Source organism: Cinclus cinclus, chromosome 12 (genome assembly GCF_963662255.1).
Source record: "Cinclus cinclus chromosome 12, bCinCin1.1, whole genome shotgun sequence".
In the NCBI taxonomy this organism is placed as follows: Eukaryota; Metazoa; Chordata; class Aves; order Passeriformes; family Cinclidae; genus Cinclus; species Cinclus cinclus.
Window position 1 is genome coordinate 546,852 of NC_085057.1, and position 25,677 is coordinate 572,528.

At 50.5% G+C, this 25,677-nt stretch overlaps 1 protein-coding gene across 1 annotated transcript in view; it reads left to right on the plus strand.

Annotated features, from left to right (window-relative positions):
* The first annotated feature begins 8,417 nt into the window (after positions 1-8,417).
* SRGAP3 (SLIT-ROBO Rho GTPase activating protein 3) overlaps positions 8,418-25,677 on the plus strand; it is a 69,531-nt gene continuing 52,271 nt past the window's right edge. Inside the window, exon 1 of the mRNA XM_062500586.1 lies at positions 8,418-8,484. Coding sequence (XP_062356570.1) covers positions 8,418-8,484 — 67 coding nt within the window. The remainder of the gene's footprint in view (positions 8,485-25,677) is intronic.

Sequence of the window (25,677 nt, forward strand, 5' to 3'; positions counted from 1 at the left end):
TGTAGGTCTGGGTTTGCTCCAGGGATGGAGCTGCAGCCAAGGGATTTGCACAGTGTGCTAAGTGAACACCCTGTGAGTGTGAAAGCCCTGGTGCAATCCTGGCCACTCCCTTGCATGAGGGTGTTGTGCCAGTGCTCTCCTCTCCCTCTCCCTCTCCCTCTCCCTCTCCCTCTCCCTCTCCCTCTCCCTCTCCCTCTCCCTCTCCCTCTCCCTCTCCCTCTCCCTCTCCCTCTCCCTCTTCCTCTCCTCTCCTTTTTTATGGTCATTAATCCAGTCCATCACAATAGGGTTAACTGTGACCTTACTGTGGAATAGCAATAATAATTACCAGTTTTCCCCTGATTTTGCCATGTGAAAGTACAAAAGCACATGCACTGACTGATGCCTGTACCAAGGGCTGGCTTTGCCCCACAGAGCAAGGCTGGGTCTCACTTGGGCCTGAGCAGAAGGCAAGGTCTGAGCAAACAAAACTCAAGACTCCGCTGGTGTGGTGGGGCAGACTCAGCAGTTTCCTGGCAAAGCCCCTGGAGCCCTTGAGCACACAGACCATTCCCCTCCTCTCCAGCCCTTCAACCCCTAGAGCTGCAATTATCCCAACCTACTTTGCATTCAGTTGAGTTGGTGAAGGAAATCAGAAGATTCTGCCTGTTAAATTAGTGCTGAAGCCAAGAGCCTGGGAAGCAACTTGTGTGCGAAGTGCTGGTGTTTCCCTGTGTGTGCCCAGTGGTAGATAATCCATGGGATGGGCAATGATGAGCAATGCACCGAACCCATTTCAGTGTGCCTAGCTCGAGTTCCTGAAAAAAGCTAAAAAATCCCTCTGGGTGGGTGGCTAATACATGACTGAGACCTCAGGTAACAAAATCAATGCTCAGTGTCTCGGTGTGCCGTGGTACACGGGACAAGTCACTGGGTCTCTGTGCCACTGCTATGGCCAGTGTGAAGGGGCACTTAAAAACACCCCAAAACTTAGCACTCCTTCAGGAAACAACACTTTCCTGCTGGAATTTGCAATGAAGTTGTGAATGTGGCTGGAGCCTGGGGCTCCTCCAGGAAAAGGCCCCTTTGGCCAGCTGTATTCAGCTCTAATGAGAGAGCTGAATTCTCCCTCAAAGCTGTGTTTTCCATTTGGCCCCTTCTCCCTCATCAATCGCTGTCAGTTCAGACAGAGGCCCCACATGCAGCTTCCCTTGGGGCTGTGTGCTGCCCGGGGCTGCTGGGGAGGACAGCCTGCCCTACTAAACTGCATCTCTGAGCCACAGAACAATAGTGCTTTGTGTGAGCACACAGTGCCAGCTCAGTTTCCCAGGCTTTTCCTTTTCTCCTCTCCCCTGTCCCGCTGGAAGCCCCCGGCAGTGCAGGACTGCAGGGGCTGCTGGCACTGAACAAAGGCAGTGAGTGAGCCCTTCCCCCTGGCTCCAGCTGCAGGTACTGGATCATTTTCCTCGAGTACAACAGACCTGAGTAATTTGAGCAAAAATGCACATCAGGATACAAGGAGGGCTCCAGGCACTGCTCCAGCAGGTGCCCAGGCAGGCAGTGCCCTGGCTGCAGACATGGTGATGGCACCAGGGCTGGTTTTGGTGGGGGCAGAGTGCTGTGTGCCCATGGGCATTGCTTCCCTGGAAACAGATGATACCCAGACAGGTATCAGGTGGAGATGCTGGAGCATCAGAGTGAAGCTTACAAGAAATCAAACTAGGTTGAATCTCTGCAACAGGCTGGTGGTGCCCCTTCACAAGGTTAGGACTGCAGGGCCATCCAGTCTGCACACAAGGGGATGTTCCTTTCTATCAGCAGCCATGAGAGTGCCCCAGGAGGAAGCAGGAATGCCAGCTCCACTTACAGATGTGGAAATGGGGACGTGGGCAAGACCTTGCTGTTCCAGATCAGCTTGGTTCTGTCCCAGGTTGCCCCGTGCCCACCCACCTGCCCCTCCTGCCCTCGCTGCTGCCAAGGGCTTGAGGTGCTGCTGGAGATGCTGGGCCTGGAGAGCCCAGGTGGGAAGGGGGGCTCACCCTCAGTTCTGTGCCCTGCTGGCAAACCCAGCCCAGCACCACATCAGGGAGACATGCTGTGATGTGCAGGGGTCCTGTTTTGGGACAGGGATGAAGTTCAGGGCCATGAACTTGCTGGGCTGTGAAGGGGCCCTTCCACAGGGCACACAGAGAAAGCTCCTGCAGCTGCTTTCCCACCTGCACTTAAGGAGTTCTGCGTCCCAAAATGCCAAAAATTGCTGTTAGAGGGTTTCACACTGCAGATGGAGAATTGGAGATCGTGTGTGACAATTAGTTGGGTACAACAAACAGCAGGGACCCAGCTACTGGAAAACACTGACAGCCCAGGCAGCACTGATGCTGGAGATTCCTTTGCTTCAGCATGAGCAGCTGCCATGCTCTGCTCTGTGAAGAGGACCTGAGGCTGCTGGCACCATCACCCTGGAGCTGCTGCCTTCTGCTGCCCCACAGCCTGTCCTCCCTGAGCTGCTGCGCTGTCAGCATCGTCCAGAAAGGCAGTGGTGGGGAAAGCTGTCTCTTATTTATAGCTGCACAATCCCACACAGTGCTGATCTGCAGGGTGCAGAGCCCCCAGTGATGGAAGTGAATCAAGGAATAGATGGATCTTGCATGTGATAAGAATGGGCTCAGTTCTACAGAAGAGTGGCCACCATGTGAGCTGCAGGGAGGAGCTGAGAACACCACTGTGTGTGTGACAGGTGTGGTACCTGAAGACTCTGGCCTTGTGTCCACAGCCTTCAGGATTCACTGGCCATAAACAGTAATTCAGGGAGGGTAAAGAGATGATGTTAAAAGAGCAGCAGGCTCCTCCTCTTGTGCAAGTTCTTTTTTTGGTCTGTTGCTACAGCAACTCTCTACCAAGAACAAAGATGACAGCAAGATATTAAATTTTGCAGCAACTCAATTGACTCCTGATTTCCCTTGTTTTTTTTTTTTTTTTTTTTTTTTGCCTTTGGTAACTGAATCCTGCTGCAGTAATTGTGTTAGCTTTCAGATGGAAATCGTGTGACAAGAATTCCTGTGTTGCTCTTTCCTCCTTCCCCTTGGAAACACATTAAATCAATTTATTTAAATCCAGTGGGTGATTATAAACACTGGATTTCTTGGCTTTATTTCTTTTCCATGTGAACATCATGTATTTTACCCACAAATCATATTCTGTACCAAAATCCCCAAAGCCTTGATAATCTTTAAAAAGAAACAAACTTCTTGCCAAGTACTGTTTTGGCAAAGTTCAACTTACACCGGTGGCACAGACCAGAAATGTAAAATCTGAGTAACAGCAATAGAGGTCATCTGGATTTGGGAATGTTAAAATTGGTTTTAAAGCACTGCTTCATTTCAGTTCTCCTTCCCCACAGCTTGTGTTTCTGTGGGGCAGACCCTGAGGAGGCCACCGCACTGCATGTGTGGGATCACGTCTGCACATGTAGAACCCCTGGTTCTGGTGGAGCAGAGCCTGACAAGGACCTGCCTCCTGTGAGGTCCTGTCACCTTCAGAGCCCCGAGCTTGGAGCAGGAGCTCTGACCCTTTGTGTTTGACTGTCACCTGTGTGTGCCAGGTACAACAGGGCTGCTCCAGACAGGGCTAGGGGAGCTCAGGAACAAGGGAACATGGGGGAAGGAAGGCCAGAGGAGTGAGTCTGAGATGACACAAAACATGACTGCTGCTGGCACTGGGATGAACTCCTGGGAGCCGGGGGAGAACAGCACCATCCTAGGAGAGCAAAGCTTGGGTCAGGTCAAACCAAACCGCAAATCCAACTGCACCAAGTAGCAGAGTACCCAACCTTGAAGAGAACTGTGCCCGTGTGGTGGAAGAGGAGATGGTGGGACCATGCTGTATGGTGGATCCACAGCTCCCAGGAGCACAGGGTGGGACATCCTCAATCCTGGGGAGGGAGAGAATGGGGGGAAATGGAAGAAAATGGGGCAGAGAGGAACAATAACATACGGAGAAAGGGGGGTGACTGATGCACATGAATTATTACAAATTTAGCTTTCCTCTGAATCAGTGGGAGTATGATTAACATAATCTGGTTCTGGCAGCTCCCGCTTCAGCATGGTGTGCACAGGTGGGATGGGCCCAAGAGGAGTCCACCCTGGATTTAGCACAAGATCAAAGCTATGGAAACAGCCCAAGAGGGCAAACAGCTCCTGGTGCTTTTCCTGGAGAGCTGTGTGCACAAGCACTTCTTTGGGGGCATACGTGGTACAGGGCAAAGGGCTGCAACCCCTCCCATGGGCAAGGCTAAAACAGCTGCTTGGATTTCAGGTGCACACCTTGGATGTTGACACTCAAATGCCAGCACTGGGCAGGGGATGTCCTCCCTGAAGAGGCTGGGCGTGGATGCTGAGTGCCCACTGCCAAAAGCAGAAAATGCTCAAGCACCAGATGAAGCTGCTGCTTGCAGCAGGGAAATGAAAGTGCAGCTTTGGCCACAGAGTCTGGGCAATCTCCCTGAGGAAGCAGAGGTAGCAGATCTCTATCAGAAAACTGCTTGCAAGAGCCTTGCACCACTGATAAGAACTGTGCAGTGTGACCATGGCCTTGTGAAGTTACAACAGGTTCCTTGTGACTGCAATGTCTTTTGCAGGAGAATTAGAGCTACTGGGAAGAATTGTCATTGCCTTGCCAAATTGTTTATCATAATTCTTCATGCATTTAGTCATACATAAATATTCCCATTTCTTACAGGAACTTGAATTATTGACCAGCGTAATGCTACTGGTACCACAAGGGCTTAAGATGGCAACAGTGGAAAAGGCTGGGATAGAGCTGGGTGTGTATTTTAGAATGTTCTTTTTCTTCTCTGAATGTTCAGGGCCTCAAGGATACTACACATGTATTTTCGGAAGATACCTTTCTAATTACAACTGAGCTGTTGGAGACCTGAATAAAATAAAAATCAAAAGCAAACTTCTGAAAAAGAACACATATTTCCACATACAAAAATCTTTGGCTGCAGTTATTTTGGGTGCTAAAGCAGGACCCGTTGATACAACTCTGTCAGTGCCAAGCTACAACTGCACTTCACTACAGAGATAAAAAAGGGAACAGAGTAAGAAGTAGTTCTCTGTTAATATGACAAGGTAACAGCACTTTGCTGGCAGGAAAGAAGATGTAAGGTTCAAAAAACAAAGGTGACGTAGTGCAGCACCAACAGCTGCTGTGCTATGTGTCTCCGGCGAGTTTATTCTTACACTGGGAAATGTGTGTTTGGGAGCCTTTCCCCAGCAGCTCAGCATGCTGTGTCAGAGCTGTGCCATTCCCACAGAGGGGACAGCAGCAGGGCTCGCCTCTGCTGCCCCAGCTCAAACAGATTTTATTGCCCAGCTGACCCTGCTGCAGCTGAGTGCTCTCCTGCACGGGCAATCTCTCCCAGTCTGGCTGGTTTACTGCAGGTCTCATGAGCCTGGACTGGAACAGTTTCCATCACCAAGTAGGAATTTACAACAACTTCCCAGAGAGGCTGCAGAGGGTTTAGCCACATATCAAAGTCATCCCCGTTCCCCAACTTCATCAACCCAAGGAATGGCACAAGGGATTCTGCCTTCCAGAGACCTCAGGAAGGCAGAAAGACCAAGGGAGAGCTGGGGTCGTGTCGCGAGCTGCCTTAGTCTGGGATGAGCACCTGGAGGCTGTGCTGCAGCTCTGGCACTTGCACAAGGTTATGAAGGGTTTCAGTAAACAGCTCGGTGTCCCATCATCTGGGGCTTGGTGTGGCCTCCAGCCTTCTCTGGTAAAAGCTTCACTGCTGTGAGAGTGGCTGTGATGGATATTCCATCTCTGAAAGTATTCAAGGCGAGGCTGGACAGTGCTTGGAGCACCCTGGGATTGTGGAAGGTGTCCCTGCCCATGGCAGGGGTTGGAATGAGATGAGCCTCACGCAGTCTGTGAATCCACGGCCAAAGGGTCTGCCCAGCTCATGGTGACACACGTGAGTGTCTCTGGAAGCAGCATGTCAATACTCTGCTGAGGCTGCCGTGTCTATGTTCAGCACATTGTGAAACACTTACAGCTTGAAGCTGGAAATAAAGAGTGCAAGACAGCTTCTGCTTAAAAAAAAATCCTTAATTTAGGAATTGCTTTAAGCCAACATTACCTCTGCTTCCTGAGCACACACAAGGCTACTGCCCTGGAAATAATCTGCATTAGCCTTACTGGAGTGACCACGTTGCCATAGCTACTGTTGGTTTCTCTATACCTCAAGCTTGAAGTGTTTATTATGATTAAATCCCATCCTGTCTCATTCCTCATTTAAAAATTCTGGGTTCAGAGTGTCATAAAGTGAATTACAATGTAATCCTTCCTTTTAAGAAGCTGTTTCAAGTGGAAATTCCATAAAGTATCTTAGGCATTGATATTTATTAAAGATCATTAATTCATGATTGGATTATTTTTCTTCAGCCATCACTGCTTCTTTACTCTTCATGATATCTGAGTAGCAGAAACCCCTGGTGCTGTTGGATCATTCAATGACTGGGATTTTTCTTTTACCACTATATTGCAGACCACTCTGAGAAAAGATGTTTAACACCCTCAGACACTCAGCCTTGACCTCAGAGGTGGTCTCACAGGTTTGAACCAATTTGTCAAGAAAATAAAAATCTGTCTTATGGCACAGGTGGTTATCAGGAATGCTGGTCCTCGCTCTCTGAACCCCTGTGCGTGTTGCAAGAAATGACTGCTGCTCGGATGAATCCTTTATCAAATGGCCTGTGCTTCTCTTTCCTTGCTTACTTTGGTTTGCTTTTTCTTTGTGGAGAGTGAGCTCAGAACCGTAAGGTCCCTCCAGAGTGTTCTTGGCTGTGAAGGAACACAACACAGTCATCCCTGGACTTCTGTGCTCATTGTGTAAACTGGCTTTTCCTTGCTTTGTGAGATGATACACCATCGGTGTGTACCAATCGTTCCACACACCAGTGGCACCCTCTCCAGAGACCTGATGGTCCTGGAGGATCATTCTTTGATACCTCTTGAGTCTCCTTGGTGTTGCCTTTCCAGCCCTCCTCCAAGTACAGTTTAGGGCAGTAACACACAGCATCCCAGCCCAGCCCCTTCCCAGATTCCCTGGCAGGGGATTCAGCAACTCACCCTAGGGACTGGTACACGCTCTCCAGGTGCTCCTGCCCTGGCACAAAACACTGCCCCACAGCCACTGTCCCTGAGCTCCCTGTCCTCTGCCTCTCCCTATGCCCACTGAGGCTCTAGCAGTTTTTGCTTTCCCTGGGACTCTGAGCCCCTTGGTCCACCTGGAGTTGGAGTACCGCTGCTCAGCCCTGAGCCTGGGCCTCACATTCTGCTGTGGCTGCATTTCCCTGGAAGGACTCGCTTTTCCTCCCTCCTCCCCAGGCCTTTCCACAGCTACTGAGATGCAGAATGCTCCTCTGTGCCGCCTTCTTGCACTAGGTAAATTATTTGTGTAATGTACTGGGGTTATTTTTTAAATTTGGCAGAGCAACTGTGAATCATCAAATCTCCCTGAATTCACTCCTCACAAGACACCCATAAAAGACCCCATTGTGTGGAGCAGCGATGGGAGCATAGCCGGGGCAGGACAGAGAACCCACTGAGCTGGCTGAGATCCGCAGAGGCTGATCCGCCCGAGGGCTCGGATGTGCCATTGCACACTGCGAGGTCTCACGGGCTGGGTCCCCGGCGCTCAGCTAGGACCCGATAAAGCGCCTCAAACACCGATGTTGCTTCTGCTGGAACGAACGCTTTCTCCTTTTTTCCTCAATTTTAACAAGAAGTGACAAATCTGCTCCAGCGCACCCGCGCTGTCCCAGCGGTGACCGAGCCCCGGGCTGCGGAGGGGCCGCTCCGGGAGGAGGGACCTGGGGGAGAGCGGGGCGGACACGGCGCAGTCCCGGCGCTCCCGGGGCTGCCCGAGCACGGCGGCGCCGCCCGACCGGGGGCGCGGCCGAGCGGAGCGGAGCGGAGCGGAGCGGAGCGCTGCGGGGCCGGGGAGGAGCCGGGGAGGGACCGGGGGAGGGACCCGGGAGGGACCCGGGCTCCGGAGCGCCCGCCCCGCGCGCAACCTGAGCGCAGGAGGGGCGCCAGGGCCCCGCCTCGGCCGGCGGCGGGAGCGGCTGCGCTCGGCTCGGCTCGGCTCGGCTCGGCTCAGCTCGGCTCAGCTCAGCTCAGCTCAGCTAGGCTCGGCTCTGCCCTGCCCTGCCCTGCCCTGCCCTGCCCGGCTCTGCTCTGCCCCGCTCCCGGCGGCGCTGTGGGCTCCGCGCGGTGTCCCCGGCTCCGCGCCGTGTCCCCGGCTCCGTGCGGTGTCCTCGGCGCCGCCAATGACGGCGGCCGCTGGCGGCGGCGGGGCCGCGGCCGGGTGAGGCGGCGGCGGAGCGCGGCGGGCGGCGGTGCCGGCGGGGCCCGCGCCCTCCCGCACGATGTCAGCGCAGGGCAAGTTCAAGAAGGACAAAGAGATCATCGCCGACTACGAGGCGCAGGTCAAAGGTGCGGAGCGGGAGCCGGTGCGGGGCGCGGCGGGGACGCCTTTGTGTGCGGGGCGGGGCGGGCTCGGGCCGGCTCCGGCCGCGGGGGCTGCGCCGCCGCCCCCCGCCCCTCCCGCGCTGCGGCAGCGCCGGGCGCGGAGCCGGGGAGGCACCGGCGGAGGAGCCCCGGCCCTGCCCGCTCGGCCAGCGGAGCGCCGGGGACGGGCACGGATTGTTCGGGTCCCGGAGCGGCGGCTGCGGGAGCCCCGGGGCTGTGCGGGGTCGGGAGCGCACCGATCCCGCGCTCCTTATGTAAGGAAGTTCGCCTTGGTGCTCCGGCCCCTCGCCTCCGGGCCCGCAGTCATTATTATGCAAGTGCCGGCAGTGGTGCGGGGTGGGGAGCTGTGCGGCAGGCGCTGCCTTCCTGAAGAAGAGCAAAACTAGAGGTTGTGTCTGTTGAGTCCGCTGAGCATCAAATCCCGGGCTCCAAGTTAATTGTTGTTTCGAAGGAAAGTTGGTACCCTGTGACACACGGCAGCTCTGCAGCCCAGGGTTGGAGACACAGGGAGATGAGCCAGTGTAACCTTCTGACTATTGCACACCCAAGGGATTTTCATACTGGTACCAAACTGCATTAGTGGCCATTTCTGGATAACTTAATAAATCTGCTCTTTATTGCAGTAATTGCTATTTCTGTTAGCCGATGACAGCTCCTTTTCCCACCTTCAGACAGAGGATACCCTCAGCTGCTTACTTCACGCCTTTTCCTTGCTTTGCATCCTTCAGTCCCCTCACTATTACATAAAACCTGCTCCACTCTCCCTTTGCTTGGTTTTTTTTATGTGGATATGTGTTCAGCACTTAATCATATTCAAGTCCAGGACATGGTTAATTAAAAATGTAAAATAGCTTTTCTGCTGTTTTACAATATTAACTTGTGCTTGTGCCGACTGAAGAGGTTGGGTTTTTCTCCAGACCCCAGCTCGTTTGGGTGATGGCTGGTCTGCACAGACTCCGCTCAGGAAAGTCTCTGCCTAACTGCGGCAGCGTGATGCCAGAGGGAGGGATCCTGGGGAAGGGGCTGGCTGTTGGTTTCGTGCCATTGTTTACTTCAGTGAATTTCAGTCTTTTGTAGCTGGCCTCGAAGAGTGACGGAACAGTCATAACACGCCCTGCTCGGTGCCAATTACCTTTCTGCTTGTGTGTAATTTGGGCAAATTGATGTTATTGCACCCTGCAGTTACACCGATGAAATATTCTTTTAGTCTGTGGTATTGTTCGTTTCATGGGAGGGGATTTGCGTTTGTTCCCAGGGACTGTCCCGTGGTTTCACGTTGTTCTCGAAGATGTCCTGGGCTGGGTAGTTCCTGCTTCTCTGGTCTCGGGGTGCAGAGGGGTCAGTGGGGGCAGGACTGGTTCTGAGCTGTTCCAAAAGCTTTGCTGAGGATGTCTCAGTGTTTTTTCTGGTTGTTGTTTGTGGCTGGAGTACTCCCGGGCCACGATCATTCTTGGCCTGGCTTCTGTAGCCTCATGGTTTCCATATGTGAGGCAGTTCATGTGGAGTGTGTGCGGGTGTTACATGACACCAGCGATCACGTTCTGTGCTGCTCTAGTGCAGACGGGTTGCTGATGGGCCAGTAATAATTTCCTTGGTATTGTTCTGTGCGTAATTACACCTCCAGGAATGTCTGATTCCTGATGTAGGCTGCTTGGTTTGTGTTTTCACCTGAATAAAGTCTGATTCTTATGTTGACAGGCTGTGTCTGTAGCTGGGAGAGGTGGCAGGGTCAGACCCCAGGGCTGGTGTGTGCTGCTTTTGAGGAGGTGGCAGCTCCATCCCTGCACACACTGGGTGTGTTACAGGGCTGCTGTGCTCTTGGGGTGACCGTGGTGAGATGCAGGGCTCTAGTGCTCAGAGCTGTGACTGCACAGCATCACTTGCTGTCACCTCCCTGTGGGACCAGGGAAGTTCTGGTCCTCTCACTTGGTTAAACTGTGGCAGGAGGATAACCATCAGAGTTTGGAGGGATTGGTGCGGAGATCTGCTGTAGCCTGTGCTTCCTCACTAAATAGGAGCAGTGCAAACCAACGTGGCAGAGCAGGCAGGACAGCAGCTGGTCACTGCATTTGTGGGGACCCAAGGAAGGCTGTGGCCGAGGATGCACTGGGAAGGAGCAGAGCTTTTCTGTGCTCGGCTGTGTGTCGAGTGTGCCAGCCTGGCATAGGTCAGGGTTTGTGATCATGGAAACCTTCTCTGAGGCTGTGACAGTGACCATGAATGAACACCCACTTCCACTTGTGCAGGGTCTGGTCTCCTGGCTTGACCGAAGGATTGGATATAGGCTACCTCGTTATCCCAGATATCCTGTTTATTTTCTTCAAGGATTGAGTCATTACTCTATTCAGATCTAATCCCTTGCTACCCTCATGAAAACAGATGCCCAAACCTCCAGAGAAAGACTGAAATGGAAGAGAGGTAGGGATAAAGAAAAGGGGAAGTGGTGGCAAGGGGGGTTCTAACAGCCAAAGTGTTGATAAAGAAATGATGAAATACAAAGATGATAATAGATGAAAATTTGAAGAAGTGATCTCATACTATGGAGGATCGGCCTGGAATGTGAGCATTCCATCCCCACGGCATGGACAGGAAAATGGGAGGGAGAAAGGTGGAAAACCCTGCACGTGAGCTCCAAGGCATATGTCAGCATGCATGGAAGAGAAGTAACCACAGCGAAGCTGCACTGGAAATGCATTTGAAGATGAGATCAGAGAGGGTTGGAAGTGGGCAGGGTGCTGCTGTTGTGAGGTGTCAGCCAGTGCTGGGTGAGGCAGTGATCCCCAGCAGTGCCTGAGGTGAGTAAAGCCTCTGGACCAGAGACAGGAGGAGCTGACAAGACACCTGGCATGACATGGAGGGGGAAAAAGTTGCTGAGACTGATTTCAGAGGAGTTTCGCTGAAGCCTCTAGCTCTGGTTGTTGGGAATTAGAGCAAGGCTGGGGTGGTTTGGAAATGGTCTGTCGGTACTGCAGGCTGGGAGCCGAGCCCTGCCCGACCTGCAGGTGCAGCAATCGAGGAGCCCAGCGCTGTGTGCCGAGTGAGATTGGAAGGAGCAGGGTTGAACTGGGGAATTATCTCAGTGCACAGGGTCATTTATTGGCCATGATGGCTCTGTATCTCCCTTCCTTCCCTGGACAATTGTCTGCTCCTCTCATAGTGGGAAGGAGTTGTCCTGAAAACGCTGGGAAAGATAGTGGGGGTGTGTGACGTGCATGTGGGTCTGCGCGAGTGCCCTGCTGTCCATGGTGCTCCTGGGCATCCCAGGGAGGGCTGGGGGCTGCTGCAGGGTGCATGAGGCTCTCATGGTGCCTGTGGCAGTGGCAGTACGTGACTGCTGCTGTGTGTGCTGCTGCAGGCGTTGCTCCTGCAGCTCTGCAGGGTGTTTGCTGCCTGCCCGTGCATGCAGACCTCTCTCTCACCTCTCCTGCACTCACCTCTCCTGTCGCTGGCAGGCTCCTTCCCACGGTGCAGTGTCTCCTGTCAGTGATCCAGGCTCTGTCCTTCCCTTCTGCTGCTGCTTTGCACCCTCCAGCTGTCGGGAGAGGGGAGAGCTGGCCCCAGCACTGCCAGGAGATGCTTGCTGGATGGTACCAAGAAGAAAATATTTAAGAATACTTTTAGGAGGCAGGTTTTCTTATTTGCCTTAGCCTTGCAGACGGAAGTGGTGGTGTTAAAAATAAAGACCAATGGAGATCTGGCTGCAGATTTACAGCTGCCACACGAGAGCTGCCTGAGGAACTCGGAGCACCGCAGATCCTTGGATGCAAAATTCAAAGTGCATGTTTTCAGACGTACGGTTTTAATTGGTCTGTCTGGCCAGAAATCTGAACAAATGCGTCTCCCTTGTTATGGTCACATGCCTGATTTGTGGCAGCAAAAACAAACCAGTTTTAATTATGCAGAAGCAACCGCCTATGGTCCAGCACCGGCAGTCTTGCAGAAAATTGCACATGGTGTTGATTGGCTGTTTAATTCTGTATTGCTTCCTGCAGTTTTGTCATAACCCTGGCAATACACTGGTCCCTGTGTGATCCCTCTGGCTGCTGTTGGCAGGAGGCTGCTGTGAGGCAGTGGCATCTTGTGTCCTGTGACCGATCACAGTCCTTTGTGATCCTGGAGGTGGGGCTCTCCAAATGGTGCATCTGGCTGCACAGTGGCCAAGGGATGATTCCTTGACTTCTGGGGCTCTTAGTTGCTGTGTAAATTGATAATAAAACTAGGGTTTTGATGGTTGTGGCATATAAAAGCACTAAAAAGATTTGCAGTCTTGGGCAAAAATCCCCAAATGTGTTCTTTCCCATTTTCACAAAGTTTAGGTTAATTTATCATTGCCCATAGGCTTCCTTTGACTTCTTATATTGGAGTAGCTGCATCCCTTCTTTTGTATTTTCTTTTCCTGCCTCATGCTTTCTTTCCAGTTTGCTCAGAAAATGTTGGGAAAATTCCCATGCCAAATAATTTTTTAGGATACTGGCTTGCTCAGGGGAGGAGCTTTGCTTCCCAGGGAGGAGAGTCATCAAGGCTTGAATCTGACAGCTCAGATTTCATTCAGTGAAATGGTTCTGTGCAAGAGAGAAAGTTGTATCCCTTTTTGGGGGCTGGTGGGAAACTGCTCTGTGTTAATCACAGAAGCAGATAGGAAATGTCTGCTGTCTTAATTGTTGTGCTTAACAAAGTGTTAGTGGGGAAGTGTGACCTAAGGACACCCAGTGTGCCTGGCAGAGCTCAGCTGGCTTTGGTGGAGCTGTCTGCAGGAGGGAGCAGATCCTGATGGATCTGGTCTGGTTTCTGCTGGGAAATTTCAGGAGAACTGCTCCACGCTGCTCCCGGCTGTTGCCTGCCTCTTCCCTGCTCTGTTTCCTCCATGGCCCTGGCAGCTGGGTTTTACAGAGTGCTCTGTGGGCAGGCCATGTGCAGGGATAGCAGGGAGTGTAGATGTGATTCCTAATAGAGATTAATTGTCAGTTTCTAATGGAAATAATTGGAATTCATCAGAGTCGTTCCTGCAAAGTGCAAGTCCTGAGTGCTTCAGCAGAGGCTGGGATGGTTCAGCTGAGTCAGCAGCTCCTGCATGTGGCTGACCATCACCAGCTCTGTGCAGCTGTTGGTGGGATGCTCCATCCATCCTCAGCAGTTCCTCCTGCTTGTCTGCATGGCTCAGAGAGAACTGCTGAGCAGTATGTGCAGGGTCGTGGCTTGTCCCAGGGCAGGGATCTGGTGGCTGGAGCTGGGGTCATGCCATGCTCTGAGATAGTTTAGATACCCAAGAAGGGTATTTTGATGCTGTAGGTCTGGCTGAGTTCTTACCCGATAGCTGGCAGGTGCCTATGTGTGCAGCTGACATTATTTCACAGTCTACCTCTCCTCATGATAACAATAAAACATCCTACAACACTTACTCAAGGCCTGTAGCTAGTCCTGGTTCCAGGTGAAGTGTTTTAAGGGCCCTTAGAGTGCAGCACCAAATGCCCTTCAGGTGCTCAGCAGGTATTTGTAAGCCTCTGTAAGGTGCAATGTTGTAAGTTCTGTGTGCAGTTTCAGCCCTTGTCAGGAGCAGAGACTGAAAAAATGGATTTACTCTCCCTTTTGCTGGCCTGTGGAAGGTGGGGGGGAACCCCCCTCCTTAAGATCTCAGATTTTCTCCTGCGTGGGTTTGGCTTGGTTTCAGTAGCTGTGAAGCTCCCACACACAGCAGCAGCAGTCACCTTCTGAACTGCTTTTAGTGCCCTGGGAGGTACCCATGCTGCGGGCAGGTGATGGGACAGGTCACACAGGTCACACCTGGCTGGGGCTCAGGGGGTTCAGGATGTGTGCAGGCGTGTTCTTGTGCCACTCTCCAGCAAAACTGGCATGAAGTAGTCTCCCCTTTCTTACCACCTGTGTGGCTCTGGAGCCCTGGCTGTTGATTTAATCCCAGGAGGCTTTTGCTGAATTGCTAACGAGCCCTCCTCCTGAAAAGGTGAATATTCCTTACTAATTACTGCTGTGCTGTGTGTGCCCCAGCTCTGTGCGTTAGTGGTGTGTGCCACAGCATTGACTGAGGCTGAACAGCAGGAGCCTGTGGGGTGATGGCGGGGTGTACCTGTGGGGTGGTGATGGCGGGGTGTACCTGTCGGGGGGGGGTGATGGCGGGGTGTACCTGGGCTGATGGAGTGATGGTGGCCTGTTCCTGTCACTGCTGACCTCGTTAGGGCTGCCAGCCCCCTGCCCTGTGCTCCTGCTCTGGGCCTGTGGTTACTGAGTGCACTTTATGCTGTTCACGTCTTCAAGAGCCTGATTTGTAAACTTTTCCCTGACAAACTGGCCTGAGATAACTTATTTTAGCTTCCCTTTCCTCTGTGTAAGGCAGTTGCAGTGGTTTGGGCAGAGGCAGCCACTGAACAGTGTATTGCAACATGCAATTTTAAGAGAGGAAGTGAAGTATCAAAATAAAATTAGTGAGGGAGTTCTGGTGTGGTATGTTCCCTGGACTGGCCCCAGTCAGAGTGATGGGGCTGTGTGTTCTTTGCTGCCAGGGTGCTGGGGCAGTGTTAAATGTCTGTGGTTTCCAGCAGCTTGGCTCCAGAGCTCATGTGAGAAATGATCCTGTCACAGTGCAGCAGCCAGGGCTGCCAGACCAGGGACACACAGCCCTGCTGGTCTCCCAAGGTTGTGTTTTCTCCCAGGGTTGTTGGTACTCAGCACTGAGGAGACAGCTGCTAGGATGGCCATGGTAAGGAAGGAGAGGTCCTTAATTTAAACATTCCCCTTTGTTTTACCAACAAAGACATGTAAAAAAGGTGTGGCAACATAATCCCAGCTCTGCAGGCACAGCATTATCAGAGGGGAGCAGCAGCAGTGCCTCTGGCTGGTGTTCATGTGGCTCTTGGGACATGGCTGTGGAGTGGTGTGTCTGTCTGTCTGTACTAGGTGGGTTCCCCAGTTTGGGAACCTCTGGCCTGAGAGGGATTTGGAACCAGAGAGCTGGAAGCTGGGAGAAAGCTACTGTTCTCAGAGTCTCTTGCTTGCATGTTTTGTGCTGCCTTAAGCAATCTGTGTCCCAGAAGTATTTCTGGTAGCTTTCCAAATGTGCTTTCCTGGCTGTGAAGCTCTGCTGATATTCAAGGAGGTTCTCTATGCAGTGCGTCAGGTTTTCCTCTGGGAACTGCAGAGTTTGGGAAAATTTCACAGCCACACTCTGTCCAGCAGCTTTCAAGAAGAATTTGCACTAGTATTGGTCGCTCTTCTTGCCTTTGAAATTGGAGAATAGTTTTGAAGAAGGCAAAAATGCCTTCAACTTTTTCAGCTCAACTTTTGGGAGGAACAGTTGTGTCTGTGTCAAGAGATGGCAGTCACTGGCATGGGTCTGGCTTCCCAAAGTAGCTCTGGAAAACATTGCTCCACCTTGTAGCAATGGCAGGTGTGCAGGACAGGGGAGGAATTTGCTGCTGGAGGGACTGTGGAGTTAAATGGTCTCAGTGTCTGCATCAGCTGGGAGAGGAGAGGAGAGCAGGCTGCTCCTTGGCTGAGCATCTCTGATGTCCTGCCTCAGGTAGAGGAGAGGGGGTGCTGCTCTTTGGCATTCTGTTCATCCTGCTGCTTCTGGGAATGCTAATGGCTGCAGCCCTCCAGGGCAGGGAATTTCTCCGTGGCTTGTGCTGTGGTTATTACTGGAGACAGCAAAGTGAACTGTAGCGGTGGGGTGAAGCTGGTGCTGTTTTCCTCAGGCTTGTAGTTTAAATGTAAATATTTAGGAAGAGAGAAGGATGCAGACATGTAATTGACTGGAGTTCAGGAGAGCAAGGACTGACTTTAATGATTCCCATTAAGGGAAGAGGGAGGCTTTTCCTCATCTGCTAGTCCCACTTTGTGGCACGGTGTTGCACACTGCAGGGCTGCAGTAAAAGCCTTGTCATGGACTTGCTGAAGGAGTGGCTTCTCCTTCACCATGACAGAGCCCCAAAGATCCATTTCCTTCTTGCTGCTGTAGTGTTGCTGCTTTGTTTGAAGAGTCGTTTGTGGTCTCCAGGCAATTCTGTGGCACTGTGAGAGCTTGAGGAGACTTTGTGCCTTTGGAACTTTCAGAGGAGATGGTCTCAAGAACAGATCTAAGCCTGAGATCATCAGTTTGATAATTTTAGGTCGCTGGCCTCATGTGTGTGCAAAGTTTTTCTCTCTGCCAAATGTGCTGATAAATCAGTAGTTGCTTCATGGGAGTAACATGAGTGTGGGTAAGGATTGGAAATGCTTCCCCTGCCCAAGGTGCCGGAATTCTGCTCTGCTTATGGTGCAAGCTGGGTACCCAGATCAGCTGAATGCTTCCCACAGAGTGTCTGTGTGTGTAACCTTATGACCAGCAGCAGCTGGGATCCGAGGAGCTCACACAGTGCTTTGGAGCATCACTGTCAGTGTAAAGCTCTGGCTCAGAGCCTGGCTGCAGTAGGTAGCACTGGCTGTCCAGCCCTAGTGACCTAATGGCTTGAAATGGACTGGGTTTGCTAAGGAGTCTGGGTTTAAATCTCCACTCCCTTTTTTCATTTTTTTACTTCATGGAAATTGTACTCTCATGACACTTCAGTCATCGAGATTATGGAACTCATGGAAGAGTAAGGACAAGAGATCAGACTGTTGGTGTGGCAGCCTGAAGCTTTTGTTTTGGCAAAGACTTCAGAGCCAATTGAAGATTTTCTCTTTGTGAAAACAGGTTAATCGATCTTTGGTTAAAGCCTAAATGATGATTCATTCAAGAAACTTGTTAGTGCTGGAAATGTTCAAGATACAGACTGGAGAGAGTGAACTCCTGCTGCCATTTTGCAGTATTGGCAGCATAGCAGGACTGAAGCTGCAGGAGAGCTTGAAGGTGGGAGCTGCATTGCCAGAGAGTAATGGTCAGGAGGCAAAGCCTTGTGCAGACAAGTCTTGTTTGGGAATGTTGCCCTGGAGAGGAATGCAGTGTGGATCAATGGGCTGTGGCTTAGGACAAGATGGGAATGGTGAGAAAAATGCCATGTTTAACCACTCAGTGCGGGAGGAAATGCTGCCGCCAACAGCACAGAGTATATTTAGCTTTTTCTTTGAAGTCCCCATCTAGTGCTCCTGCTTGCCCTCAAAGGCTGATTAGTCACTCCAGACTGATGGTGGTGCTGGGCAGGTGACCTGTGGTCACTGAGGAGCTGGATCTCTGGCCCCTGTAAGCTGGATGGGGATGGGCATGGAGATGGGGATGGCTGGTCAGCGATGTCTCTGGAAGGGTGCTGTGGACCACTGACCAGCAGTCACTTCCACTGGGAGGAGATATGCCCCCAGCTGATGAAGATGTATTGGGCCTGCTAAGAAAATATTATTGTGGGCACCTGTTCTTGCTCCTCTGTTATTTGGGAGAGTGTGCAGATTCCTCTGCTAGGACAGTGCTGGTCTGGAAGGACCCTAAATGACCCTTAAATGGTGGGAAATGCTGCTCTGGCCAAACGAGAGAGAGTTTAATTTGAAAATACGCTCAGCCACTGTTAACCGTGTCACTGTGGGTTTAAGAAAGTTCTCTTTAGCGGGTGGGATGTCTCCCACGGGCTGCGGCCTGTGGTGCTTCGTGCCTTTGGGATCTGTGCCAAAATCCCTGCTTACATGGGGCATCGTGCAGTCCATGCAGTGTTAGGAAAGAGTTCTGATGATCTTCACCTTGCTCTTCATCCTGCAATAGCTGAAGCCTGTCCACACCCATCCCTCCAGCAGCAGTCAGGGGAAGCTCCGGCTTTGGGATGTCCCTTCCTGTAGGTAAAAATCCTTGTTGGTTGTCAGGCTGAGGATCTCAGCAGCGTGTCACTGGGTGTTCCCTGCTCACCAGGATGGTGTTTGCACATGGCAACTCAGTGCAGTCATGCTCTGCCACTACAGGCTGGAGTACTGTGGGGTGTTCTTGTTTTGATTTATGTCTAATGTTTTGTTTTGTCTAATGGCTATTTCTCCTCCCAAGTGGGCATGTTTTTCAAAAGGCTGAGTACTTCTACCATCACTGTCATGTACAGTGAAGCATGCTGAGGCCAGCACAAGTGAGTATCATGCTTCAGGGTGGAATGCGATTGCTGGAGGGATCAGGAAACAAATTTCCATGTGCAGAGTACACAGTTGGCTGGGTATGTTAGAGTTTCACCTGCAGCATTGAAGAAACGCTCTGAGAGGTGAGTTACCCTGGCATGTCTGTAAATACCGTGTAAGAGCTTCAAAACAGTTAAGAGTATTATTAATGGCTGTGTTTTCCCAGCACTTCCAAGAGGCAGGAGGGCAGTGCTTGGGACCAGGAGCAGCAGTGGGGTCCCTACCTGTGCCCCATGTGGGGCTGGGCAGTGTGACCCTCCTGAAGGGTGTGAGCCCTTCAGACCCTGAGTCCTACAGACCCTGATCCCCATGGACCCTGAGCTGGTCCAATCTATGGGGCAGAGCAGGGTGTTTCCCTGTCCGTGGGGCAGAGCTGGATGGATGTTCCCCAGCACAGTGTGTGCCTTCACTTGGGGATGTGCTGCAGGGAGGGAGCAGGCTGCACTCCTAACTTAGGGCTGTCAGAGATGGGAAATGCTGGATGGCTCCTGAGGGGCTGTATGGAAATCCTGAGAGCCTGGGGGAGCTCAGCTCTTGGGGTGTCACACCTTGGGGAATGTGAGCTGGTCTCTGGATGGGGCTGGGCATCACCAGGGCAGGGATGGAGATGCCAGGCTCCTCGTGGAGGTCATTCTGCAGCAGATGGGTGCGAGGTATGTGCACCCTGGGAAGGGCAGCATCCTGCTCACACCATTTGGAATTGTCTTCCGCTGTCATTGACAGAAACTCTTCTATTTTGCCAGCTTTTCCTTTAATCATTCTTGATTTTATTTTCCATTAAATACATTAAATGTTTTTTAGGGGATTTCCTATTGCTCTGTTCTTTTTTACCACTAGAGTGAATGGGACTTCTACTCTGGTAATAAATGAACATGGAAATCAGGATCTCCACCGTAAATGGATTTTTCAAATAGCTCAGGAAGAGCCTGAGGAAGCGTGGCAAAAAAGAGTTTTAATTTGGAGTAGATCAAGTAGCCTGGAAATGAGACTATCAGTAGGTTCTTTCAAAGCATTTTTTGTTTCTTTTGACATCCTTGCTGGATCGTGTTCTGAGTGAGTCATGGCTTTAAAAGAATTTTTTCCTGCATGTTTTTTCCTGCTTGTGCGCTCTTGACCTACTCTTGCTAAAATTCCTAAAGAAATACTAAGTAAACATACTGTAAGTGAAAATGTCATATTCTAAACCCCTGGAAGTGAAACCATTACAAAGAGTGCTCACGTAGTCATTGTTCTGCAGGATGGCAGTGTGAGGAGCACTGTTGAAATAACAATAATCTGTTCTGTGGGAGAGGTCAGCTCCAAACTAAGGGGGAGTGGAAAGAAGAGGAAAAAAGAAATGCACACTCTTTGCTTCTCATAATCACATAGCATGTGTATATCCCTGGGACTGTGCTGTTGATGTAGCTGCCTACTGCTTTTAAATGCTCTCCAGGGCAGTGAGCAGACAACTGTGTTGCAGGGGAGAGGAGCCTGCAGCAGATGGTGAACCTTTCTTAAGGCTCTGGATGAAAGGCAGTAATTTTGCAGGTCACAAAGCCAGAGGATAACTTGAGAATTAAACCTTCATTGGGGATTTAGTGGTGGCTGGTCATGGGAATAGTCACAGGTTGTGTCCCCAGGCTTTCCCCAACTGTGTGAGAGCTGGGTGTAAACCCCAGGTACCCTGCTGGTTTCTGGTGCATTTAGTCTTGGTGTGCCAAGAATTTACATGGAAGCTGGTCACGTTGTCACTGAGTTTGCTGCAGTGTCCTTGTCTGTGGTGTACATCACAATGACAATGAAAAAGGCATTTATGGTCACCAAGCTAACTACTGAGCCTGCAGCAATTTATGGTGGCAGTACACCTTTGGAAGAAAGAAAAAATCTTCAGTGTCCTCTTCTTTCACTTTTCTGGGGTCTTCACCAGGCTGCATGTGTCCAGAGTTTGTTGGGAAGAACTTGTTCCCAGTCTGTGTGAAGGCTCAGGTTTCCCAGCAGCTTGCCTGCTCTTGGTCAGCCTGCATCCAGGTGACTTGCCAGGACAGAAGGACAGCTGGTCCTTGCAGGCTCTGAATTGCCAAGGTGTTAGCTGTGGCTCCAGTTGTGGCTTCAGTGGGCACCCAACATCCTCAACTTCTGCAATGACCCTGGAAGGACCCTGGCAGTGCTGCTGAGCTTTCCTGTTCTGCGCTGCAAGGCTTGTCCCAGGATGAAGTCATCCATGTGGCTTCCATGGCACTGCCATTGTCCCCCCCCTTGGCTTCCATGGCACTGCCATTGTCCCCCCCCTTGGCTTCCATGGCACTGCCATTGTCCCCCCCCTTGGCTTCCATGGCACTGCCATTGTTCTCCTTTGCTGCTGTCCCCAAGTCCTGCCTGCTCGGTGTTGCACTGTGGGGCTTTGTGCTCCTTAGCTGTTGTTTGTCCTCGTGGGAATTGCTTGTTCTAAAACCAATTACAACCTGACAAAACTGATCTGCCTTATTTACAAATACATCCATCTGGCCGTGGATTGCCTGATAGCTCTGCCAGAGCAATGTGAGGCCTTGGTGCCTGTGCTGGCATCCCGGGGGCTTTGCTGCACGGGCGTTCTTTGCAGGACAGGGAATTAGCGATTGAAGCACCGAGTGCATGTGAACCAGGCAGGGATAAAGCAGTGTGTGCTGTGTCCTGGCTGCAGCCAGGAGCTTTGCAGCCCACGTGAGGGAGTGGTGGAGGTGGTGGAGGTCTGTGCGGCAGCTCCGTGGAGCACCAGCACCGCTGCAGCTGGGGCACAGCGTGCTGGGGGAGCCCTGCCCTGTCACAGGGCACCTGTGTCCGGAGAAGGAGGCGTGTGCTGCAGTTGGGAATCTGGAAAACTGGCCTGTTTGGAAGGGGCTGGGTGTTCTGTGCCCTCCGGCTGCTGCAGCAGCTGTGCCAACCCAGAGTGCAGGAGCCCCACCTGAGGGATGCTGGCAGATTCCTGATCTTCCAGAAATCTGTTTGGTAATCGAGGCAGGACTAGACTCCTCCTTGGAAGCTGTAGTCTCAGGGTAAGGTTCGTGTAGGCAAGAGGAGGTGGCAGGTGCCTGGGGTGTGAGACTGATTTCTGTGTGTTCCTGGAACTCAGCTTTGAAAAGGCTCAAAGAAGGAGAAAAATGAATGGCTGCTGTCAGGACATTGGAGATAAAACCCATCACATCTGGTAGCTGAAACTGTTTCAGACTATTTTCATTTTCCTATGAATGCTCAGTTGCAGCTTAAAAAAGAACTGAGACGTTATGAGTCAGTTCTCATTTCACCCTTGGGCCAGCAGTTCAAAGCTGAATATAGTGAATTTCAGAAACCTTCACTACCAGCCTCTGTTCCTTTTTTACTCTGTGTGTGGCCTATAGAGGGATGGGAACATACACACATGTATATGTTTGTTTACACATGTATGTATATAAATCTAGGGAAGGAAAACAGGGAAGAGTTGCTGCCCTAAAGTAAGTAATTGAGGTTAGTGCATCTGGGTTTTGGCAAGTAACTAGAGGTGAGTGAATTAGTCATTGTGAGTGATTAATATGAGAAATTTAGACCTATTTTTGTTTGCAATTTATCTAGGAATGAACTTTAGCTTTTATATTTATGAATAATCACTCAGTTTTCTCTGGTTGGCTGAATAAATGAAAATTCATAAATTTCGATTAACTGGCAGTACAGAATACTTCAATCTGTGTATGAAAAACCTGTGTTTACATGGATCTAAGTTTTTTCTATTCCCCGTCACCATAGTAACAAAAGATTTTCCGTAAGGGTGAGCTCGTCTGGCAGTGGGAGTGAGGTAGGACATTCCCATTTTACCTCCAGATCTCTGAATGTTTTTTGACCTCTTAGCTCAGATTTTTAGTACCGCATAAATGTAGGCTCTTGGTGGTGGGCTTTTTGTAATTGGTGACTGTTACTGTGCTGAAGCTGGTGTTTGTGTTCTAATCCTTGGTTTCCCTGATTCTTAGCAGTGCCTGTTTCCTGTTCCTGTTAACAGGTTTTTCATAGGAGTTTTTCTGAAGTTCATTAGGGACAGGTGACTGCCCTTGTGGGGCTGTCCTGGACCCCAGTGAGTGCTGAGGGGTGTTGGCTTTGGCAGGTCCCTCCCAGCCCCTCCATCCACAGTGTGCTGGTGCAGCCAGCTGTGGAGATGCTCCAGAGGAGCCTGGCATTGTACAGTGCTGTTCACAGGGCGCTGGGTTTGTTCACTGGTTTTAAATCCAACTAGCAAATCATATCCCTGTTCATGTTCTTCTCCTTGAAACATAGCTATAGCTCTGTATAATGCAGCTGTTCCTTATCTCAGTAAAATGTCCTGGCTGGAGGCAACTCATTGGACATAATTTATGAACAAAGGCACCTTGTGACATTTTTTGGGAAAGGGAGAGAAAATAATCCATTGAAATTTACAGTAAAATGGTTAGGATAAACCTTGTGAATTTAAAAAAAGTTATTTTGGTTATAGTTATTAATGAATTCTTTAGCTAAATTTAGGTGAGTTCTTTGCACATTCCTTAGCTTGGACAACTTCTCTGCTTTATTTTATTCAGTTTCAGCGTTCATTTGAATGAAAAGCTCCTAAGTTAAAGGGAGATTCTTTTCACTGAAGTAAGTCTGCCGAGTTTTGAGTCAATCCCTAGTAAGAGACAGTCACATAATATATAGACATTATTTCAGGAAAATACTAATATGTAGCCTTCCACCTTTTCACTGAAGTGATTGTAATTTTATTTGTAATTTACATTTTAAAACTTACAATAAAAGTACGCCTCTCAAGTTTGATCTTCAGAGTTCCAGTATGTTAGAAAGACACAATTATTTGTAAGGGACTTGGATGTTTTCTTTCCTGTACTTTGCCTAGTGGTCAGTCTGTCCGTAGCCTGTGCCTTCCTCAGCTCCAATGTTTCTTCCTTAATGAGTTCCCTGAAGGCATTACTGTGATTTTTCCCAAACAGGGAGTGAGCCCAAGGCCATGGAATGATAGAGTGCTGCTGTGGCTCTATGATAAAGGAGATGTCCCTGCATCCAAGAGCAGCACGTGGCTTCTGGGAGAAGCTCCATGTGTATTGCACTGAAATATCTGTAGCTGTACCCTTTCTGTAAGTGTGGTTTTGGGGTGTTTGTGTATTGCACTGAAATATCTGTAGCTGTACCCTTTCTGTAAGTGTGGTTTTGGGGTGTTTGTCTATTGCACTACGATATCTGTAGCTGTACCCTTTCTGTAAGTGTGGTTTTGGGGTGTTTGCAGGGGGATTTCTGTGGCTCTCCCTGCAGATCTGCACTCTGGAGGGCAGGAAGGCAGTGACATCCCCTTGGCTCTGTGGGAAAGGTTCTTCAGCCAAAAAACTTCCCTCCCTAACGCCTCTCTTCTGTATCTTTATATCTTCATGGCACAGCAGACGTCTTTGACAGATGCTCATCTAGTCTGTTGATAAAATCCTGCAGTGCTGCAAGATCTGACATCCTCCCTGGGTAGTCTGTTAACTGATATGACACTTCTTCCCCAGTACTGAAACTAAATTTTACTTTGTGAAGGAGGTGACTCGTTCCTGCGTTTTCCTTGGTGCTTGTGAAACGGGCTTGTGCGAGGAGAAGATTGCTTTGGAGCAATCATAACGTTTTTCTGTGAGTCCAGCTGTATCCTAGGTGAAGCAGACAGTCAGTCTGGCAGTGCTCCAGCTGTGTGTGGGACTGGCAGGGTCAGGGAGGATGCTGCATCCTGCTGCTGCTCAGGGGGACTCGAGAGCCTTGGAGAGACAGGCTGCAGCAGTCTCCAGAAGTTCTGCAAGGAAACTGCCAAGTCCTGCAAGTCTTTTTTCCCCAAAAGATGGGAAAATAGCCCTCTTAGACTCACTGTGCTGTTGCAAGTTACATTTCTTAAAAAGCACACGAATAAAATAATGGTGGGCTGGTCTCTAACTGGATTTAAAATATTTCTTGTTATTCACTAATGTCTTTCCCATCATGTTGCCAGAAGGGTTCTGTGACTTTGAGGAGGCAGCAAATGCAATTTGCAGAGAATTCTTAATGGCCATTTATTTTAAGCAGGATCTTAGTTCTCACTTGGAGTTTCCTGCCTTTGCTGAGAAGGCTTAAATGTTTCTCCTTGTTCTTGTGTGCTGTTTAATCCCATGAGTGTGCTGGAGGCCCCCCTAAACCGTGCTGTGTGAAGCCATTCAGTTCAGTAGTTTAATGGAGGTGATAAATGTCGGATGCTTGCCTGGGCACAGCCTGTGGGGCCACATTCTGTGTGGGGCTGAGCTGGTTCTTGGCCTGGGGGACCCAGGGCAGGCTTGGCACCAAGCTCTTCTGGCCATCAGTGAAAATGCACACTGAGAGCCAATGACAAGTACTTGCACAACCCTCTGCTTTCGTCCTCTTGTTGGAAGTATCTTTTGTCTTCTTCTTGGCAATATCTTCTTCCTCTTTCTGTAGTATCCTGTATCTTTATTAATAGAGATTCCTCTAGAACTTTGCTAGGAGCAGAGCAGTCAGTCTTTGGCAAGGTGGTGCTTTGTTCAGAGCAGGAGCTGTGCTTTGGTGTGCTCCTCTGCACTCCTGCAGGAAGGACACAGCTGTCCTCCCTGTCCCACTGTTGGTACAGGAGGTGCTCTTTATCAGGGACTGTCATCAACAGGAACAGTCAGTGCTGCTGAAACTTAGCATTTTGTCCTATTTTTGCATTTATTAGCATACACTGATTATTCATAGGAATAATTGCCCTTTACCAATTCACATTAATTTAGATGGCTTTTGAAAAGCAATCAAGAAGAGTGGGAATGATAATGCACCAAAGGCATATGGCACAAAAGAAATAGGGTGCATTTTACGTAAGTGGCCATGTCAAGACACTGTCAGCTTTTCCCTTCAGACTGCAGTTATTGGAACCCAGTTTGGTGGTTGTGGCTAAATGCCACAATGTGCTCCCAGCCTCAAAAGTCCATTCATGCTCTTTGCCTCACTTCTGTGTCCCTTCAGAAGGGAACAGCATCCTCTTGGGGCGGGGGGGGGGTGTGCAGCATGAAAACAGACAAAACCACATCCTAGGTCATTTCACCATTCAAAAGTGGCCTGCCTGTCCCTGCACAGGTAGGGTTA